The following is a 20,036-nucleotide window of genomic DNA, read 5'->3' as shown; positions in this document are numbered from 1 at the left end:
ACACACATGTAATTAAAAACACTGGCGATAAACCCCTTATATATCCCAGGTACACATGCACACACGTGCACCACACGTCATCAGAAACATGGGTGATCATTTATATATCCCAGATATACCCCCTCCTCCACCCACACACACACATGGTCAGAAACACTGGAAAAAGGAAACATTAGTTAGACTGTAAGGTCCAGCTGCTCGATGTATTTCACTTCAGTGGAAGATAGGAACCTAAATACCTTTCAGGATCTGGGCCTAAGCACTTTGGGGCCATCTTTTCATGATATGTGTGTACAGCACTTAGCATGGTGGGGTCCTGATCCCTCCTTGGGGCCCTAGGTGCTAGCGCAATGCAACTAATAAACAGCTATAATACTTGAGCATCCCATAGGGCTTTCTGAGATGTTGGCGTCTGTTACTTTTGCCAGGGGTCTGGCTCTGCTGAGGACTAGCGTATCTGATTGAAAAGGGGAGCGTTGGAAAGCCGGGGTTGTCCGATGGTTTGGGTATGTGCCTGCAATTTGGGAGACATGGGGTCAAATCCCTCCTGTACCCCAGACTGACTGTGGGCAAGTCACTTAGGGTGTATCTACTCTAGAGCTGGGAGGTGCAATTTCCAGGTTGGGTAGGTATAGCCACACTGGCTCTGATCAAGCTAGTGCACTTAAAAAGACCAACCCAGGTGGTCGTACATGCAACTTTCCCATGTACAATCCTAGGTGTGTATTTGAGTGACTAGCCTGTGCCACGGCTATGCTGCTATTTTTTGTGCACTACCTTAATCAAGATTCATGCTTATACATCTGCCTGATCTGGAAATTACACCTCCAGCTGCTGTATGGATGTACCCTTAGGCCCTGATCTCAACGGTATTTAGGCACCTAACTCCCCTTGAAATCAAAGGTAGGCGCCTACGTACCTTTAAAGATCTGGGTTTTAGCTACTGTAGTGATGGGGCCAGAGCAGTGGTTGATGAACTCATTCCAGGGATGCATTCTCAAGGGGCACCGAGCAGGATCTCCTGTTCTCATGGAGTCACAGCACCTTTCATTTTTACTGACCATTAATTTGTCTCCCCTTTGCCATGGCGAGGCGAAAATTCCACGAAGCTCCATTTCCTTCTGATCGCTTTAGCCTCCTAGGAGTTCAAATGTCTTCCTGCCAGTTCCGGAACAAACAATATCCCTTCTCAGCTGTGATAAGGGTTTAATTCTCTTCCATTCCCCTTTCACTTTATTTCATATCGCTGCCTCTTCATGTACATAGCAAAGCCCATGCAGAAGGAAAGCTGTCTGATAACTGTGGCAGTCTTTCTGCTGGGAGAGGTCCTTTCTCCTCTGCTACCATGTGCTGCTCCTTCCCAAAGGGATCACACAGACAAGCAGAAATATCAAGAGGACAAAACCCTAGAACTTCCTGGTATATATCCTGGTCTCTTGTAATAGGATTTTACTGTGCAAACCCATGGTTCTCCAGGACTTCATGGTTGTCACTTATGCTCATGCCATGGCCTCTTCGGACGTCTGTGTCAGCACGAATAGAATTCAGATCCTCCTGCTTCCAAAGCACAGGCTCCTAAAACCTGTTTATCTAAAGGAGCATTTCCATTAGTGGTTAGCGGTACTGAGCTTTGACACACAGTTGAGCAGTGCTGACTCTATGTAGTAGAGACCAGTGAAACAAATGCTCGTGCGTGCACACCCTCCGCTTCAGTACAATCCAACTAGCACATGAGAAGGCCCAAGAGCTGCCAGTGTCTGCCACCTGCCAACAAAGGACATAGATCTTGTGGGACATGCCAGCCTCCTCCTCAAAGATGTCCTCTGCTCAGTGTATCAGAAGAAGGCAACATCTACCCTCCCCCGTCCAAGTACCATGGGGAAAATTCCTCCCTAGCATTCCTTTCAAGCAGCCATGGCCCAAAGTTAGGGCACCATTTGAGACCCACCTCACTTGGCAGGCTTGCAGGAGGGACAAGGTGGCTGGGTGATGCTCCCATTTTGTGGGAACTCATGAATAAGGGTACGTTGCATGGATCTGCAATGTTGTTTCTGTCCGTGATGGTGAAGATTTGTCCGTGTTTCAATCACACACAATTAGTTAGTTTCCCTTGAAGCTTCATCCCTAGCCTTAGTTTAGCAGCATTGGCTGAAAAAGGAGGACAGCTCAGAGGACTTCATCACTTCAGATACAGATTCTGGAGTAGCAAGATGCAGCAAGTGGTCTGTTAGATCTCTGCTTTTTGCGGTCAATTCAGCAACTAAAGGATTAATTTGCTCTATCTCTTGCACAAGGGTCAATTAAAACATCAGGTGCATGGCCTGCTCTATTTCTGTTGGATAGACTTGCTGGGGACAAATGATGAATCACCGTTGCAACTAGTGTTCTAGCTTGCACCAGTTTTTCTTTGATTAGTCTGTGTAGCGGGGTGGCTACCCTCCCTGCTCCTAAAATAGAAGGGGTTAAAAGCTGGAGAGGGCTGTGCCTGGGGATGGCTGACTGGGGAAGCAGCCACAGCTGGGCCACACCCCAATCAGGCCACAGCTGGCCTGTATAAAAAGGCTGTAGGGAGCTTAACGAAGTGCCTAGAGTGGAGCAGGGCTGGGGAAAGGCCAAGGGAGCTGGGGAGCTCTGGCCTAGGAAAGCCCCAGGCCGCAGGCCTAGGGTAAGGCCAACGGGGCACTTGGGTTGCAGGAGGCAGCCCACGGGTAGGTGAGGCAGCAGGTCCAGACCCACCTTGCCTGTGATGAGTGGCTGATACACTGCAGTCTGCTGCAGTGAATAGGGGCTAAGTGATGACTGGCAGTAGCCAAGACTGAGGTGAGGTGGGGATAGGGTGTGGGGGTTCCCCTGGGAGGGGAGACCCTGAGATTGGGGCCAGTGGTAAGGTGGATCACTGGCCTGCAGAGGGCATTCTGATGGCTGGAGAGCTATTTCCTGAGACAACCAGCAGGAGGTGCTGCAGGGGTGAGTCCTGCTCGTTTACAGTCTGGAAAAAGGCCAGATGGAGACTGTTAATGAGAAGAATGCTGGTTTTCTAATGGTGAGGTAGCTGTTTGGGTTTTGATCATTGCTAGTTCTTTGGAATCATCCTTCTGTGATTAAATAAAAATACATGTTTATTAAGGAAAATCCATGCTTTGTCATTCTTTAATGTACATCAGGGAGGTTCTGATCTGGGTCTGATTTTTGCATCTGAATATTGCAATTCAGGCAAAACTGCATAGAATCTGCCACTGAGGTGTCTGATACTTGCCTGAAATTGACTTTCAAAGCTGCAGGAATTTTTAAGGGAAGGGCTGGCACCTGACCCATGAATAACAATTTGAAATCTTCCTAATTTCTAGTTTACCTCAGCCCTTGCTCGATAAAGTGGGAAATCCGGCATCTGGCTCAGCTAGTTATGGTTTGGGCATCTGATGAGAAATGAAAACACTTCAGAAAGATTGCATTGCTCTGCTTCCTGCATTCAATTAATTAATTTTGTGTTTTCATAACAGCAGAGCTCTGACATTCAGATCAGGTTCCATTCAAAGTTCTCTGGTCTGACCGAGCTGTGCTGGGCACAGAATTGGAGTGAGACTGAGTAAAGGTAATTTAAACCAACTTTAAATTCCCTGGTCCAGGCTAACTCTGTAAGCTGGTCTGGTCCATGGTGTCCAAAAATGCCCAATACTATACCCGGCTGCCTATGGATCCAGTGGCCATTCTGCCAGTCGGGGATTGCTGGAGCCCAGGGTGTCATAATTCAGGATCCCCTTCTCCAACTCATTTCAACTTTGGTAGAAAAATTCTACCTTGTCCCCAGATCTAACCTGCCAGTTCTGAGGCTAACAACATTTTAAAGGTTTCAGAGTGGTAGCCGTGTTAGTCTGTATCAGCAAAAAGAACAAGTACTTGTGGCACCTTAGAGACTAACAAATGTATTTGGGCATAATTAAAGACCCATTCATCCAAAACTCCTGTTAACCTAATGGGGATTTTGCCTTAGTATTATTCATGTAGCTGGTATTGACCCTTCTCAAACAGCCTGAGTGAGGAGTATAGGATAACACCTTAACTCTCTGCTTAGACTATATGCATGCAGTTCAAGAACAGAATCACTCAGCGGGGCCCTCCACTCCTACAGCCAGAGCTTAAACTCTCACAGGAGTGAGGAATATAAAACAAAGGTAAGGCACCTCTACTGCGTACAGAGATCCAGATTACTGATCAGGGATTTATTACCCAGAATAGGCATCATCTCCTCTCAGAAATCATAGTGCAAATCAGATTTTCAGAGGCACAGAGAGGAACGAGTCCATTTGTGTCTATGAAAATCTCTTTTCCCCACCCCCCCAGCACGTTTTATTGCTGTAAGTTCAAGGGAACCCTAGCACAACCAAATAGCCCAGCCTCGCTGCTCAAATGAATCCTAAAATCTGAACAATAAAGCTTGGATTTTACCCCCAGATATAAAATGTAATTATAAAACATGTGAAGATCATTTTTTCTCGCGAGGGTTGGCCTGTTTCCCTTCTGCTCTGTGTGTTTACAAGTTATTTTTCTTTGCCTGTATGAATTACATTTTCTTTGCTGTCCTTTGATTGCCAGCTCTGCAACAGACTGACCTTTGGGGGTGGGGGGAAATAGGGTGACCAGATGACCCAATATTATCAGGACCCACTCAATATTAGGGGCTTTGTCTTATATACACAACTATTACCCAAATCTTCTCCCCCCCTCACCCCCCCACGGTCGGGGAAAAAACCTGTCCTGATATTCACACTTGCTATCTGGGCTCCCTAGGGGAAAATCTTCTTTATTAGACGGGAAAGGTAACTAGTAATAAGTGTAGGCCCTAGTTTGTGATTTTTTTGTTTTGTTTTGTATAGTAACCATTTGTTTCCACCATTTTCTCTTGTTTCTAGTAAAATCTCTATTTCCTACTTAAATCAGCCATCTTTCATTTATTACAAGTGCTGTGCATTATACGGGAGCAGTGATTTAAGGTAAAACTGGGCACAGAGGATCTGGGATTTCTGTGAGTAGTCTGTCAGGGGCTGGATATCAGAGGGGGATGATTCAGAGGGCCTCGGGGACTGGGGTGCACCTCTTGTTAACTGTAAGGCAAAGACAGGGCTGGTGGAGAGTGCTTGAAAGGCTGCTAATGTTAGGGAGCTAACGCCCAACTACCGCACTCATGACCCAAGAACCATCACACAGGGAAATGTATGAAAACAGCCACCTAGAAATAAAAGGAACCGTCTGGAGGAAGCATTTTGACAGTGACTGGCTGGAGGGCTGGGCTGACGTTCAAGCTATTTATAAAATGATTGTCTCTTCCGTATACTCCAGAATAAACTCAGAAATTAAAATAGATTTAATGAAGAGTGTTTTTTCCTGTTATACCAAGTGCAACTGACTTGAATAGGCCCTGAAACAAGATCCCTTGGGAGGGATTGGAGCTAAATTCTGTGGTCCAGAGCCAAATTTAATGCCAGGATAAAAACACTTGGATATCAAATGCATGGATGTAGCTAATGCAAAGGATAGATTGTGTTTATTTTTATTATAAACTGAGAGAGAATCCTAGCTCATCATTGACTAAAAATTGTCATGGCCAGAGTTAAATGTATCAAGAATGCTGAGGATTGGTGCAAAGTTAACCAATTAGATAGCATATGTAAATACCTTCCAACTGGTAGTTCAGGGGACCATAATGGTATCTTTTGGACTGCTAACTCAATTTCCCTTTTAGAATATTAGTTTAAATGAAATGCCATTTTTCTTAGAAAATGCTTTGCTCTGTTAATTGAATTTACCATGATTTACCCATTGGACCAATAAATCACAATGCTGACCAAGATCTTCATATTTTTTTAATATAATTTATACAATGCTAATCACATTCAGATAGTCCTGACTTTTGCAATGTTGTAAAAATAATACACTAATTGTATAAACACACAGCACAAAACCAGAGCTAAGGTAGTTCAGGACATACATTATTTCCTTTATAGTTTATCTTTTGTGTGTACAGCCCAAATTTTAGGTACAAAAATTTTTTTAGTCTCCTATTATCAACAGCTGCTGGGGCTAGAAAGGGAATGACATTTATATATACCACGCTGCTGATTTATAAATGATGGACCTGACTTTCATGTACTTCCACACTGCCTTGATAATGTAAAGGGGCCTTAAAGTGGGCATGAATTACATTTACACTCACTTTAAGGCTCACACTGCCAGAGGGGTAAATTAAAATTGGGCCCAATGTGCAGAGGGATCAATGAACAGAGTACAAAAATGCCACCACTTCTGGGGTGGAACATAATAGCTGTTTATAAGTGAACAGCAACATGGCACAACATTATAGGATTGGAGGGGAAGAAAGATGTATCAAATTGGAAGTACAGGAGGGATTTTAATGTCATCTCTTTTTCCAATGTCAAGGTTAAGTAGGGCAATATGCCATTGGTTTCTTGGTTTGGGTAAGTACCTAGACTGCCAGTTGGCTCAAGTCTAGGCCTGTTTTAGAGACCGGGAAACTGAGCCACAGAGAGGCAAAGTGACTTGCCCAAGGTCACCCAGCAGGCCAGTGGCAGAGCCAGGAATACAATCCAGTTCTGAGTCCTAGACTAGTGCTCTACCCCCTAGGCTATGCTGTCTTTCATCTGGCAGACCATTGCCAACTTTTGTGATTCTTACCGTGAGCCTGGTGCTAGTTGGAGTTAAAAGCCCTACACACCAGAGTTAGGGGAATACACCAGAATCTCAGCTTTCCTTTTTTTTTTAAAGTAAGTTTCTATCCTTCATGGTGGCAGAAGAAAGCTTGTAAAGGTGGCCCTCAAAGGCTAGAAAGCCAAGAAAAAAATTACCCCCAATGTATTCTATTTAGAAGCTCATGATTTTTAGGCACGCATGGTTCTTGAATGCTTGAGGTTGCAATGCTGCAGAAGCAAGCAGGGGGCAGCAGTATCTCTCTAACCCTGAGGATTTGCCCCATCCGTCTCCACAGGCACAAAGTGACCCCTCCATGGCACCTCCAGCTTGCAGAGCACCACATTCCCTCAGAACAGCTGTATGGAGCTGGAGGGGATTGACCATTGGATCTGCTGTGGGGCAGTCGCTACTCCCTGTTTCATCTACAGGTGTTCTGGATTCAGTCAATGATAACATCATACTCCCCCTGCCTCCCTTCATAAAGGGTTTGGATGGTGAGTCAGGGCTTATCTTCCCTTGGAAATGGAGTGAAATAGCTAGTCTGGAATTCTTATTCCACAAAAATTCTAGACCAGAAATCCTGCCATAACTCTTCATGTGGACTCTTATTCCAGAGTAGCTGATTTAGTAAATTTCCAAGCTTTGATAAACCCTTATCCCTAGCTGGGGTAACTGTTTCCCACCCTTGCCCCCATCCTGTTTCCTGCTTGCACTCTGATTGGCTAGAGTGAGTAACCACTCTAGACACACCCACTTTCAAAGGTTTGCACTGAAGTGTATGCTCTACTGTTCTTACAGAAGTAAGCTGCTGAGCTCTTTGCAGAGCTGTGGAAATGGGTCTGAACTCACATGCTGCCTATCTCTTCACTCTGTGGACCAGCCACCTGTTTCTCCTGACAGCTGGGCACTCGAGGGTGAATCCTAGAATTATTACAGCTCCAAAAGGTAAGTCCCAGAGAGCAACTGCCTGACAGATCCTTGTACTCCCTGATAGGCAGATCTGACAACCTTGAAATGTATAAATAGTGTGTGCCATTTACAAGAGATATGCGGAGAATAGCCTTGTTGGTGTAACAATCTATATCTTCTCTCTGTATAAAGTCACTTTGGTGGGATTAGTCTTGATTCATTTTTGCCTCTTCAAGGAAGATTGATGCTGTCGTACATGAAAAGATATTAACTGGCAACTTTCTCATGTATTAAGATCTTTCTCCTCCTTGATCAGTTTCTTAATTTTTAATTTCTCTTTCTTGAGGAGACCTTTACTTTTTTTTTTATTTCATCCCCTTTCCAAACTGCACAAATATAATTAAGGCTGCTGATATGCCCAGTTCCTGGAGAGAGACTGTAACAGCTCTCCCTGGAATTGCACAGATACTGAAGAAGCTGAAATGCCAAACGCTTGTCTTGTAAAAGAGTTAGCTTCCTATTCATTAGAGTTACTTAACCCGCTGTCTCTGCGCCAATTTGGCTCTACGCTAAACATTTAGTATTGCATTCTCCTTGAGCAGAGACGGAGGGGCACAGCTATTAGAAGGGAGGTGAGGTTACAGATGAGGAAGCATATACAGTGTATTTGTGGAGCACATGTAAATGTATAGAACAGAATAGCCTTTACTGATGGTTTCTCTCCCCCTCCGCAAACTCCTTGATTAACGCCATGTACAAAGACATTAACAGAAGGCACTGCAGTGTCCCTGATGTATATGCTATTTGTCTGAACCAAGCAGACAGCTGTGCTGAAAATTTCTTGTCAGTCTGTGACCCAACAGCTTCCCTGTATAGTCTCCTGGAGCCTCTTTGTTGAGGGCATGTTTGCACCCAGCTGTGGCCTAGCTTATTATGAACTCTCTGTTATTCCTCAGCCGTGTGCAGTTTGTGATTAGTGCGGCTCAGAAGCAGCTGTTCAGGGGCATTTGGAGAGCAAGGGGAATATTAAGGCCTCTGAATGATATTCACAGCATGTGGGGGAGTCAGACAAAGGCGATCCAGGAGAAAGGTGCCGCTATTATCTCTTTGTCTGGCAAATAATGCAGACAAATGGTACAAGGAGGAGATGGGGACATAGAATCCGTGGCTGGGAAATGAGTGAGCTTTAGGGAGGAGGATAATTTCCATTGAATTTTCCCATTAGGAAAAAAAGTCAGATCACCAGCCTCTTGGCGAAACATGAGGGGCAAACACCTCTTTCCAAGGGAGCGTATCCCAGTGGAAAGAGCAGGCGGAAGCGATCAGGTTTCTATGGTACCTGTTTCTCTTTGGCCATGTTCCCCTGCTGCTTGTTACGCAGTTATTTACCCTCTCGGAGCCTTTGCAATGTACGTGTGCCGCAAGCTAGGCTTCCCGGCACGCGATGCAGGGAGACACTGTTGCCAAGGCGCGCATTTGATAATTAGTGCTGGGGAAACTTGATGGCAAATATATGCTTTGAGATGGCTCCTGCCGAAGGGCTTAGACAGAGCGCGTCCCTATTGCTTTATTGCAGGGACGGCCCGCTTTAAGCTGAACCGCGAGCCGGGGCGCAGGGTTGGAGGCTGCGGCATATGGCTCGGCCCTGCTCCGGTTGGGGCCACACCACGCGGTTCGGCCCCGCTCCGGTGCTCCGGCCGGGGCGCTGGGTCTGGACCACGTGGCTCAGCCCCGCTCCGGCACTAGAGTCGGGGCTGCACCACGGGGCTCGGCTCGGCTCCACTCCGGCTGGGGTGCTGGGTCTGGGTCTGGACCATGCGGCTCGGCCTCGCTCTGGCACCCTGGCCAGGGCGTAGGGTCCGGGCCGCACCACTTGGCTCCCAGAAGCAGCCGCATGGCCCTGTTCTGGCGCTAGCAGGGTCGGGGCCCGCTCCACGCATAGGAGCTGGAGAAGGGACATGCCACTGCTTCCCGGAGCCGCTTGAGGTAAGCGCCACTCGGCGCCTGCACCCTGGAGCCTCTCCCCACGCCCCAACCCCCTGCCCCAGCCCTGATTTTCCTCCTGCTCTCCAAACCCCTCAATCCCAGCCCGGAGCACCCTCCTACACCCCAAACTCCTCATCCCCAGCCCCACTCCAGAGTCTGCACCCCCTCCTGCACCCCAACCCCAAATTTGTGAGCATTCATGGCCCACCATTACAACTTCTATTCCCCGATGTGGCCCTCGGGCCAAAAAGTTTGCCCACCCCTGCTTTATTGGTTCCTGACCAGGATTTCTCTGAACAGCTGGGAATCCAGTGACAATATCTAATTTAAGAAATCTGCAGTTTGCTGTGTAAGTCTGGCTCCCTGTCACCCACATCTTTCTTACCCAGTAGTGCTGGGGGTGCAGATTGGATAGCGGAGAGGATTGACTAGGGAGTCTGATGCCTTTAGTCATGAGTTAAAATCCAGCCCAGGTGGGTAGTGACCCAAAGCTGTTACTCCTCTTGGCTGTCTGGCCTGGGGGAAAGGAGGATGGGAAATAATTTTTGTTGATCCCTACCCTGACCCCACCTGCATTCCAGACACTTCAATGATAAGACAGTTCCTGCTCCAAACAGCTTACCTTGTGTCTGGGAAGTGCCTGGCCCGCTTCAGACCTAACTCGGATCAGTATCCCCAAACCCACAGCCACAACTGGGACTCAACAAAAATGACCAAGGATTTTATGGGTGTGTCTACACTGCAGGTGTGAGTGAGCTTCCCAGCCTGAGTAGACTTGTGCTAGCCACTCAAGCCCACCAGACCCCCAAGGCTTGCGCTCGGGTGGCTAATGCATGTCTCTGCAGGAGCCGCAGTGTCCACACAGCTAGATTTGCTCCTGACACCTGGAGGGGCTGGAGAGCAACGAACACATTCACTGCTGCTGTGACTGGCTGGAGCTGCACTGATTCCAATGGAGCTGAGCCCGTTAACACCAGCAGAGAACTGGGATCCTGACTGCATTCACTCCAAGAGCTTGGCCCCTCCGGGTTGGGACGGAGGCACATTGCCAGGAGGCCAGCACTTCCATTGCAGCTGCCCTTGCTTTATGGCGAAAGGACTGTGAAGTGCTCTGGGGTCCTGTGATTCTCTATGTATATCACATCATTGATGGCTCTAACCTCCTCCAGCTGGGGCTGGCATAGCAATGGGGACAGCTCTTGGATGAGAGAAACGCTTTGGCTGCTGCAAATCAGTCACTCTGTGGACTCTCATCATGAGTCTGGCGCTATTTGGCACTTTTCCTTAAAATCTCCACTCCTGCAGGCCACTGACTAACTGAGGGTCTCAGCTTTCGTTTAAAGTTTCTAGCCCTCCTGGTTTTGGCGCAAAGCCTCAGAATATGGCCCCAGACCAGGCTCAGAAGGCAAGGGGAAACCGGTCCTGACACTTCCTATTGTTTCAACTCTTGAGATTTTTATGCTAATCTCATGATTTTTTTTCAGGGACCTGACTCTTGATGGAGGAGTGGGGGGAATAGGGACCCAGTGTTCTGAGCTGATCTGCTCTTGTTTGGAATCGGCTACATCTACACTACAGGGGGGGGTCGATTTAAGATACGCAAATTCAGCTACGCGAATAGCGTAGCTGAATTCGACGTATCGCAGCCGACTTACCCCGCTGTGAGGACGGCGGCAAAATCGATCTCCGCGGCTTCCCGTCGACGGCTCTTACTCCCACCTTCGCTGGTGGAGTAAGAGCGTTGATCGATTGTCGCGTCCTGACGGGACGCGATAAATCGATCCCCGAGAGGTCGATTTCTGCGGGTAGTGTATTTGTGTTTAATAAAGCCAGCTTGGAGGAAAGTGCCTTGAGCTAAACTGTAATCCAGGGTTTATTTTACCTTCCCTGACTGGGTTAGCCACTCACTGGCTTCCTGTCCCTCTTCCAGAGTGATCATCCCGTTTCAGGGTGGAAATGGGCCCCTTTCTCGCCAAAAGTGGCTTTTGAGATTCCAAACGCGGCATGATTTTGGTGTGAAAAAAGCTGTTTTGTCCAATATCATGGAAAATGGTGGGCTGTGAAACTGCCTGAAATAGACAGCCAGAATAACAGTGCAAAATCGGGCTGCAAATTTATCACCAGTTTTGGCACAATCCTGTTGCTGTAGTGCTCATAGCGCGCACACAGAAATTATTTGTAAAACAACATAAATACTCTGGCTGGAAGTTGGCAACGTAGCATTTCTTAGAATTCAGAATAACGAGCAAGAATCCAAAACCAGAGAGCATGAAAATAGGCTGCTCCCCAAGGCAGAGAGGCATAACTCTCAGCTCAGCTTGCTTTAAGATGGCCTTTTCCAATACTGACTCTGATCATGTACTTTCAGACAGCCCCTTAGCCTGCAAGGCTGGCCAGTCGCCCCCCTTCCTCCGCCACTCTTAAAGCAATAGCTTGCAATTCTAACACATTCCTCAATACACAGTTTCAGGGCATGAGCTGCTCACCAGCTGAGGTGGGGAGCAATTCCCTCTACCATGGGATAGTCTTATTCAGTAAGACATGTTGTAAAGAGAGATGGGACTTATAGTGTAGGAATTGTGTGATGGCTCCTATGCTATTTAAAGGGATATCTAGTGGGCTTGGCTGTCTCTACTGCAGATTAGCCACCAGATCCTGACATAGGATCGGTATATATGTAGCTAGGTCATGTCTGTTTGTAAACATGGGTATTGGGACCCAATTGGGTGTTTCCTCATTCTCAGTTGTGGTCTCGAGGGGGACTGAGTCCAGAACCTGTTCCAAATGCCAAAGCTTGGACTCATTTCTAATTGCAAGGATTTTACACCTTCCTCCAAAGCATCTGGCATTAGCCATTGTCCGAGCAGAAGCTAGACAGGGTGGCCTGTGGGTCTATTGTGGTGCATTGCACTTCCTCTAGTGCAGATGAAGGAAGAAAGGAAGCTGTGGAGTTCTGTAGCTTTGCAAAATAGCCCCTCAATGCTCAGAGTTGCAGAGAACTCGGGCACTCCTCCCTTTGCCAATGCAGAAGGGAGTGTGTTCAGGCTGGTAACTTGTGTTCTCTTTCTTTGCTTGCACAGTTAGAACTAAATGCTGGCCCGCTGGGCTGTGCTTTGGAAAAGGTACATTTGGATCATCCCATGCTGAGCCTGGCTTGTCAGATCAGACACGGCTTTACAGCGTGGTAGGGCTGCAAAGTAAGAGACCAAGAGGAAAAACAGAGCTGGCCCAATATGCTACGTTATAGTAGCAGTAGTTAGGCTTTTCTGTAATGGAAGGCCAAACTGTGTGATACTGTTCTGCCACTAGGTGGCGCTGTGTGTAAAATACCCCTTACTAAAGCTAACCTCAGCCCTACCTGGCAGGGCAATGAAGGATGGGATGAGCCCATCTGGTGTGTATCTCGCTCAGAAGGAAGCTCCGTGAGCAGTCCACAGCTGGCACTGCACTGGAACCCTACCCACATCTAGCCAAGACCCCCACTTCAAGTTAGCAATCAGGGCAGGGTGGGTGTGGCCGCTGACACCTGTTTATGACCCCTATAGCTCCCCCCCCTTTTTAATATGGGCATAGTTTGGGGGCCTTGTCCCCCCCCTCCCCCCAAACTGCAAGCCTTGGGCAGGCGTGGAGCAATGCTGAGATCAGCTCCCCTGCTGCGAAGCGCAGCCCCTTCCAGCACTGCTCCGTGCCCGCCCGAGGCTTGCGGTTTGGGGGGAGGGGCAGTGTTTCCCCCTTCCTCCAAACTCTGCCCATGTTAAAAAGTGGGGGGGCATAGCCCCCTGGCCCACCGGTCTGGCACTGTTGGATTCCATCCCAGGTAATGTTTAATTTCCGCTTGGCTTCTCGATGGCGTAGGTGAAAGGCCGTCGTGTGTCTTGGTCAGGCTGGCAAAAAGTTGGTTCTAAATGTAATAAGCTGAAAGGTTGCTCTGGGCACGTGTGAGTCGGTTCTCGACGGTGGCGAAGTCCTTCTCCTAGGACGTGCTGCATAGATCATCGGCATATGTGAAGCTCCTCGTATTGATCTGCATGGGCTGCTCATTGGCATATAGGTTGAAGAGGAGTGGTGCTAGCACACTGCCCTGTGGGAGGCCATTCCCTTGTCTCCAGTGGCTCTGTTTCTTACACAGTTCTACGTGAAAACAGTCTTTTTTTCCAGGAGAGATCGGATGAGCCACCCTGTGTGGTGGTCAGGCGTCGCGTCATAGACTCTGGCAAGCAGGTTTTGTTGGCTGACTGTATCGTATACCACTGGTAGGTCTACGAACACAGCGCCTGTTACCATCCCTCCGTCCAATCCATCTTCTATACGCTGAGTGCTATGTAGTCAGTACAAGACTTTCTCCGTCTCAATCCAGCTTGTTATGCTATGGGATGCTGCTCGATGTGAGGCAGATGAGAATAAGGCGTTTGTGAAGTTTATAATGGTGGCATATGCATGGGGGGTGACCCCCAGGTTGAGACTCCGTCCATTGGCGTCCTCGCTGAAGATGGAATCTGACAGCCCTTCCTCTCATTAACCAGCCTGCTCATCCACTGCTGGTGCCTTCCAACCCCAGTCCTCAGATCCTTTGCAAGGGCTGCAGCAGGGCCTGACAGGAGGGGTGTCCCTGAGACCCAAAAGCTGTGTATGACTGACCAGACATAAGCACTCCGGGAGGTGGGGAGGGCTGGAGTGAGTGTGTGTGTGTGTGGGGGGGGGGTGCTGCACCCCTAGAGGAGTGGGTCAGCACTGGTGTGTCAGGAGTAGGTGCCCACAGCAGTGTCTGTACTGTGCCAGCATCTGCTTCTGTTGGGAGTTACCTTCTTGGCCCATGGCTGTTGTATCCACCCTTCCTCGTCTGAAGGGAGCTGGATCAGCCACATGGGAGAGGATGAGGAGCAGGGAGCCTGGTACCAAACGCTTCCCCTGCAGCTGATGGGCTGTGCCAATCCAGCCGCCGCCACTTGGCACGTGATCCCTGTGTGGGTGTAATGTGTGGTCAGTGCCACTTCATCCTGATCTTCTCTTCTTGCCCAGAAATCTCTTAGCCTGGCCCCCCAGACCGTGGGTGCCATAGGTTTGTGGGGAACCTTTCCATTCTCACTGGGGCTGATTCACAGAAAAGAAAGTGAAACAGCAGAGGAAGAATCAAAGCAAGGAAGCTACATGGTGTTTCCACTGCTGAAGGCAGCTTTGTTTTCCCATGACCGAAGCCCTGTTTCCCCCAGGAGAAAAGGCACCTGGGATGGAACTACCAGCATCAGCGTTTCCAGTAGAAAGCCCCTTTCCCAGTGGTGCAGATTTGCTCTGTGGTCGTTGTCTCTGGGGGTGACGTTGGCGTAATTAAGTCTCAGTGCAAAACATTTTAAAACCAAACAGAGCAAGTGGTTTCTCTCCCCTCCTGCTATAGGAATGTGAAGAAAACAAATAGGTTTGGAATAAACAATGTAAAGTTCAGGCTGCTTTACTTGGCATACAGGATTTAGAAATCAGTGTCCATTTCAAAATGCATCCTGTACATTCAACTAGCCCTGGCTCCATATGCTGCCTAGCGCAAGGTCAGTCCTGTTAGTAGCTTGACCTATGTGACTGGCCCCAGTTCACTTCATGGCTCAGCAGGACTAGAACACAGATCCTCCTGCTCCAAAAGCACCAGCTCACCTGGGTGACAGAAGAATCTCCAATAGCAGTAGGAACATAGAGATTTCCTGACTGGATCAGACCCATGGTCCATGAGCCCAGTATCTCACTGCTGATAGTGGCAGCACCAGATGCTTCAGAGGAAGGTGCAAGAGTCGCACAGTAGCAGATGTGGATAATCTGCCCCCACGTTAGGGCTCATTTTGATCTCTAATGCGTCGGGAATGACTGAAGCCCTGAAGTTTAATACTCCTTCCAAAATTATTATTGTCCATAATTACAATGGCTCTGGGTTTTCTTGCTATCCATATAAATCACTCCAGTCCCTTTTGGAATGTTGTTAAGTTCTTGGCCTCAACAACTTCCTGTGGCAGTGAGTTCCACAGTCTAATTATGCATGGTGGGAATAAAAATGATAGTCCCTAGCTCTCATCTAGCATTTGAGATCTGTGGATCTCAAAGCGCTTTACAGAGGAGGTCTGTATCATTATCCCCAGTAAGCATTTCCTTAACCTAAGGGAATACTGAATGACTCAGTGTGAGAATAGGAAGTCATGACGGTTTGCCAGCTTGTACGATAATTTAATTTCGGTGACACACCCCTGGTTTAAGTTTCAGCTAATACTATATCCAGCAGTGTTACCACTATGACTTGGCACAGGCGGGGAAGGAAAGAATGTAAATAGATAATCAGTGACTACTGTGCCTCAGCGGTGAGGATGGGTCATTGGTGGCGCAATCTGGACAAAAGACTGAATTCCCTGGAGTCTGAATTGCCTTCCCTATTCCTAGTGAAGGGATGGGGCCCACCAAGCAGTCAGGTCCAGATCCCCAAGGGTAGTTGTGTCTAACTCCCATTGAAATCAATGCGAGTTAGGTACTGAAATAACTTATTGTTGCAGTGATGGGGAGCCAGGGGAAGTACCTAGAATGGTGTGCAGGGAGCCCCTAAAGATGTGCGTGGTGCCCGCTGCTAATCAAGCAGAAGGTCCCTCTGCAGGAGGTAGAACTTCTCCAAACTGTTCTTTGTCACCCACAGGCTTTTTGGAGAACAGAAAGTCTCTTCTCCTAACTGAGCTTCTTCCTCATGCCAAATTTCCCCAAAATTGCTTTTTCTTTGTAAAGTGCAAGAGGCTGGGTGGAAAGCAGTGGGGGTGGGGGGACGTAAAGGGCTCTCTTTATCCCCAGATCAGGTGCGGGGAGAAAGTAGCTCACATTTATCTCTCTCTGCTCCCCCCATGTGCCTGGGTGCTGACCAGGAGTGAGAGGGGAGCACAGGATCTAGGGTCCCTTCAGACCCAGGTCCACAAAGGGGACAAGTGGTTGGGGAGGGATGGTTCTGTGATGTGGACCCCTGTCCCACCAGGGGCAGAGACTGAGATTCAGCTGCTCACCTGAGATAGGTGCAGTCAGTTGGCAACATTCTACAGACCTGGGTGGGAGAGGAGCCTCCACCTTGGAGATGGAAGGTTCCATGGCCTTTGAGTCCTTCAGAAAAGAAGGGCTGAGCTCTTGAAATGTACGTATTCTGCCTTAGTGTAATTCTTCATGCAGCCGGTACCCTCGATGGTCTGTCTTTGTCCGAGGCTCTCCAAGTGCTTGATAGGCATTTATTTATGCTCAGCCCTACGGAGGGCTCTAAGCCTTTCATATTCACCTTGATGCGGATGGGGAAACTGAGGCAAAGTGACTTGCCCAAGGTCATGCTGTAAGTCAATGTCAGAGCTGGAAATCGACCCAGGGGAAGTGTTCTCCCTCCTGTGACCACACCTGGACGCATGCAGCAGCCGGGGGCAGGCACTGAATTAATGCAGCCTGCTTTAAGCAATCTTTCCCCTGCTCCATCTGCTGGGTTAGGCTATCTCTGCTACACCTGCTGGAGGCGCATTGCAGAATTGCACCCTAGGAGCCTGGGATGTTTAAAGCTCATTTGTTCTCTGGTTGTCAAGCCAGATTCCACCCTCCCCACTGTACGATTCCATTTAAAAATGCACACGAGAGGGATCGAGGCTTACCCTGCTGCCACTAGGTCTCTGGGGCTGACTCTAGAATTCGAGCTGGGGTGATGCTACAGTCTCCAATAGCACAGAGCACCCAGCCCATGGCAGGTGCTGCCAGCACCGTGGGGATAGAGGTGGGAATAACAATGTGCTGCTCTTGTCTGCTCGCCCTCTACCTCCAGCAAAGAGGCAGTGACCTTGAATGGGACCAGCTGCATCCCCTCTGGCATTTGTTCCAAGTGTAAGAGAGAGCAGCTGTTTGGCAAAGAGAGGCTCACTTGGGAGTTTTCAGGGGACGCTGGCAGTGTGCGGGAGGGTAGATGAGACTAAAATGCTGTGCGCTAACAAGGAACACCTTTTACCTCTGTCACCTCCCTGGCGTCTGGCTTGTCTGTTTAGATTGTAACACAGTGTCCTAGTGATTAAACCATAGATGACCAGTGCCTGCTGACAGTGGGGGGCCACTACCCCAGAACAGCTCGAGTCATGCCTTGCCCCCCATTCCGGAAAAGCAGCGGCACCTCCGAGCAGCTCCCAGCTGTTCCTCCCCTCCTGCCTCTCCATGCCCCGCACAGCTTGCTTGGCAGGGAGGGGGCTCGGCCTCATCATGTGACCAAGCAATCTGGGGGGGGGATATGTGACCCCCACATTCCTTCTTTCTAACTCTAAGGTGGTTAAGCTCTGGAACAGGCTTCTAAGGGAGGTTGTGAAATCCCCGTCAGTGGAGGTTTTTAAGAATAGGTCGGACAATCTCCTGTCAAGGTTGGTCTAGGTTTACTTGGCCCTGCCTCAGAGCAGGGAGCTATTACTCTGCAATGCGCCTGGCAGGCTGCCATCTTCTCCTCACAACCTCTGGTTGAACTTTGGCTCCCCTGCTCACACTGCAGAGAGTTTCAGAAATCAGTGGTCTAGGATAAAAATAAGTCTCTCCTTAGCACTAACTCTTCCAATCTGGGTGAGGCCAAGGTCCTCTTGGCACTTCCATTCCAGGCAGTTTACTGGAGTCTGGCATGAGACCTTCAAAGCTAAGGTCCTGTCTGGTCTGCGTGGGTACAATTCTCCCACCCCAGCCCTTTTTGGAGGAGCAAGGTGTGATGTTGTGCGGTCTATATGGTTTTATAAAAACATAAGTGAATATAATGTAACTGGAATTTGCTTCATGCAAAAAGTCTCTTGTAAGGTATCATTACAAAGCTTTATAATCTACTGAGTGTGATCATCCTATTTGTATAAATGTACCACTCTTGTATCTGAAACTAGAAATATGAAATATAACTCTGAGGGCCTATTGTAATTATGCAAAGTGTGGGCCATTAATGGTTTGGAATCTTGATGGCTCCCATTGTCTGCAGATGGCTGTGTTTACCTGTGAGTCTTCCTGTATATGTGACAGGTTTCAGAGTAGCAGCTGTGTTAGTTCTTCCTGTATATGTGTGTGTGCTGGCAAATGGGTAATGAAGTCTTGCAGTGACGTGATCATGTCATCTGAACTGGAATCCATCTTTAACCTGGTGCTTTTCCAGTGAGGGGGGGGTGGAAACCCAGAGGGACAAAGGGTTCCCGCCTTATGCAAAAGATATATAAAGGGGTGGAAGAGAACAGAGGAGGAGAGGAGCCATCATGAAGAATCCCCTAGCTATCACCTGAGCTGGAACAAGAGCTGAACCAGGGGAAAGAATTGTGCCCAGACCTGGAAGGTGTCCAGTCTGAGAAAAAACTTAATCTCACCCTCCGAGATGCTTCAGTATCTGTATTCAGTTTGATTAGACATAGATTTGCGCATTTTATTTTATTTTGCTTGGTGACTTACTTTGTTCTGTCTGTTACTACTTGGAACCACTTAAATCCTACTTTCTGTAGGATTTAATAAAATCACTTTCTACTTAGTAATTAACTCAGAGTATGTATTAATACCTGGGGGAGCAAACAACTGTGCATATCTCTCGATCAGTGTTATAGAGGGTGAACAATTTGAGTTTACCCTGTATAAGCTTTATACAGGGTAAAACGGATTTATTTGGGTTTAGACCCCATTGGGAGTTGGGCATCTGAGTGCTAGAGACAAGCACACTTCTGTGAGCTGTTTTCAGGTAAACTTGCAGCTTTGGGGCAAGTTATTCAGACCCTGGGTCTGTGTTGGAGCAGACGGGAGTGTCTGGCTCAGCAAGACCGGGTGCTGGAGTCCTGAGCTGGCAGGGAAAACAGGAATAGAAGTAGTCTTGGTACATTGGGTGGCAGCTCCCAAGTGGGTTTCTGTGATCCAACCCGTCACACAAGGATCATTGGGTAGATCAGACAGTAAAATGCTGCATGCTCATGAGAAGCCCCTTTTACCCCTTTCATCTCCCTTGTGCCTGGCGTGTCTGTTTAGACCAGTGGTTTTCTCACTGTCTGTCTCTGGCTGCTGCCCTCTGTCCCAGAAGTGACCGTGTTTCAGAGCGGTTGTGTATGCAGCCTGGGCTTGCCAAAGGATTCTCAGAGTTAGTTCCCCAAATCTCGCTGAAACCCCATGGGATTTGGGCAGATTTGAACCTTTCAGCTGTAGTCCATGAAGTGCTTTGGGGATGAAAAGCGCTATGTAAATCCTAGCATGATTGAAAGGTAGGGCTGGAAAGATTACCAAGTCTAGCTCCCTGCACTGAGGCAGGGCCACGTAAACCTAGACCAGCCCTGACAGGTGATTGTCCGACCTGTTCTTAAAAACCTCCAATGACGGATTTCATAACCTCCCTTGGGAGCCTGTTCCAGAGCTTAACCACCTTAGAAAGTTTTTCCTAACTCTAATATCTAACCTAAATCTTGTTGCAGATTCAA

At 48.2% G+C, this 20,036-nt stretch overlaps 1 protein-coding gene across 2 annotated transcripts in view; it reads left to right on the top strand.

Moving 5' to 3' along the window:
- The window catches only part of SEMA7A (semaphorin 7A (JohnMiltonHagen blood group)), an 80,872-nt gene that overhangs the window by 19,071 nt on the left and 41,765 nt on the right, over positions 1-20,036 (top strand). The window contains exon 2 of one of the 2 annotated variants that reach the window (XM_065412602.1): positions 7,504-7,650. In XM_065412602.1, the coding sequence (XP_065268674.1) occupies positions 7,539-7,650 (112 nt within the window). In that variant the 5' untranslated portion in view covers positions 7,504-7,538. Of the gene's footprint in view, positions 1-7,479; positions 7,651-20,036 lie in introns of those variants that run through there. The other variant, XM_065412601.1, reaches the window with a different exon arrangement.

Source organism: Emys orbicularis, chromosome 10 (assembly GCF_028017835.1).
Source record: "Emys orbicularis isolate rEmyOrb1 chromosome 10, rEmyOrb1.hap1, whole genome shotgun sequence".
NCBI lineage: Eukaryota > Metazoa > Chordata > Testudines > Emydidae > Emys > Emys orbicularis.
Note: the sequence above shows the minus strand (reverse complement) of the source record. Positions and strands in the feature narration are given on the sequence as shown.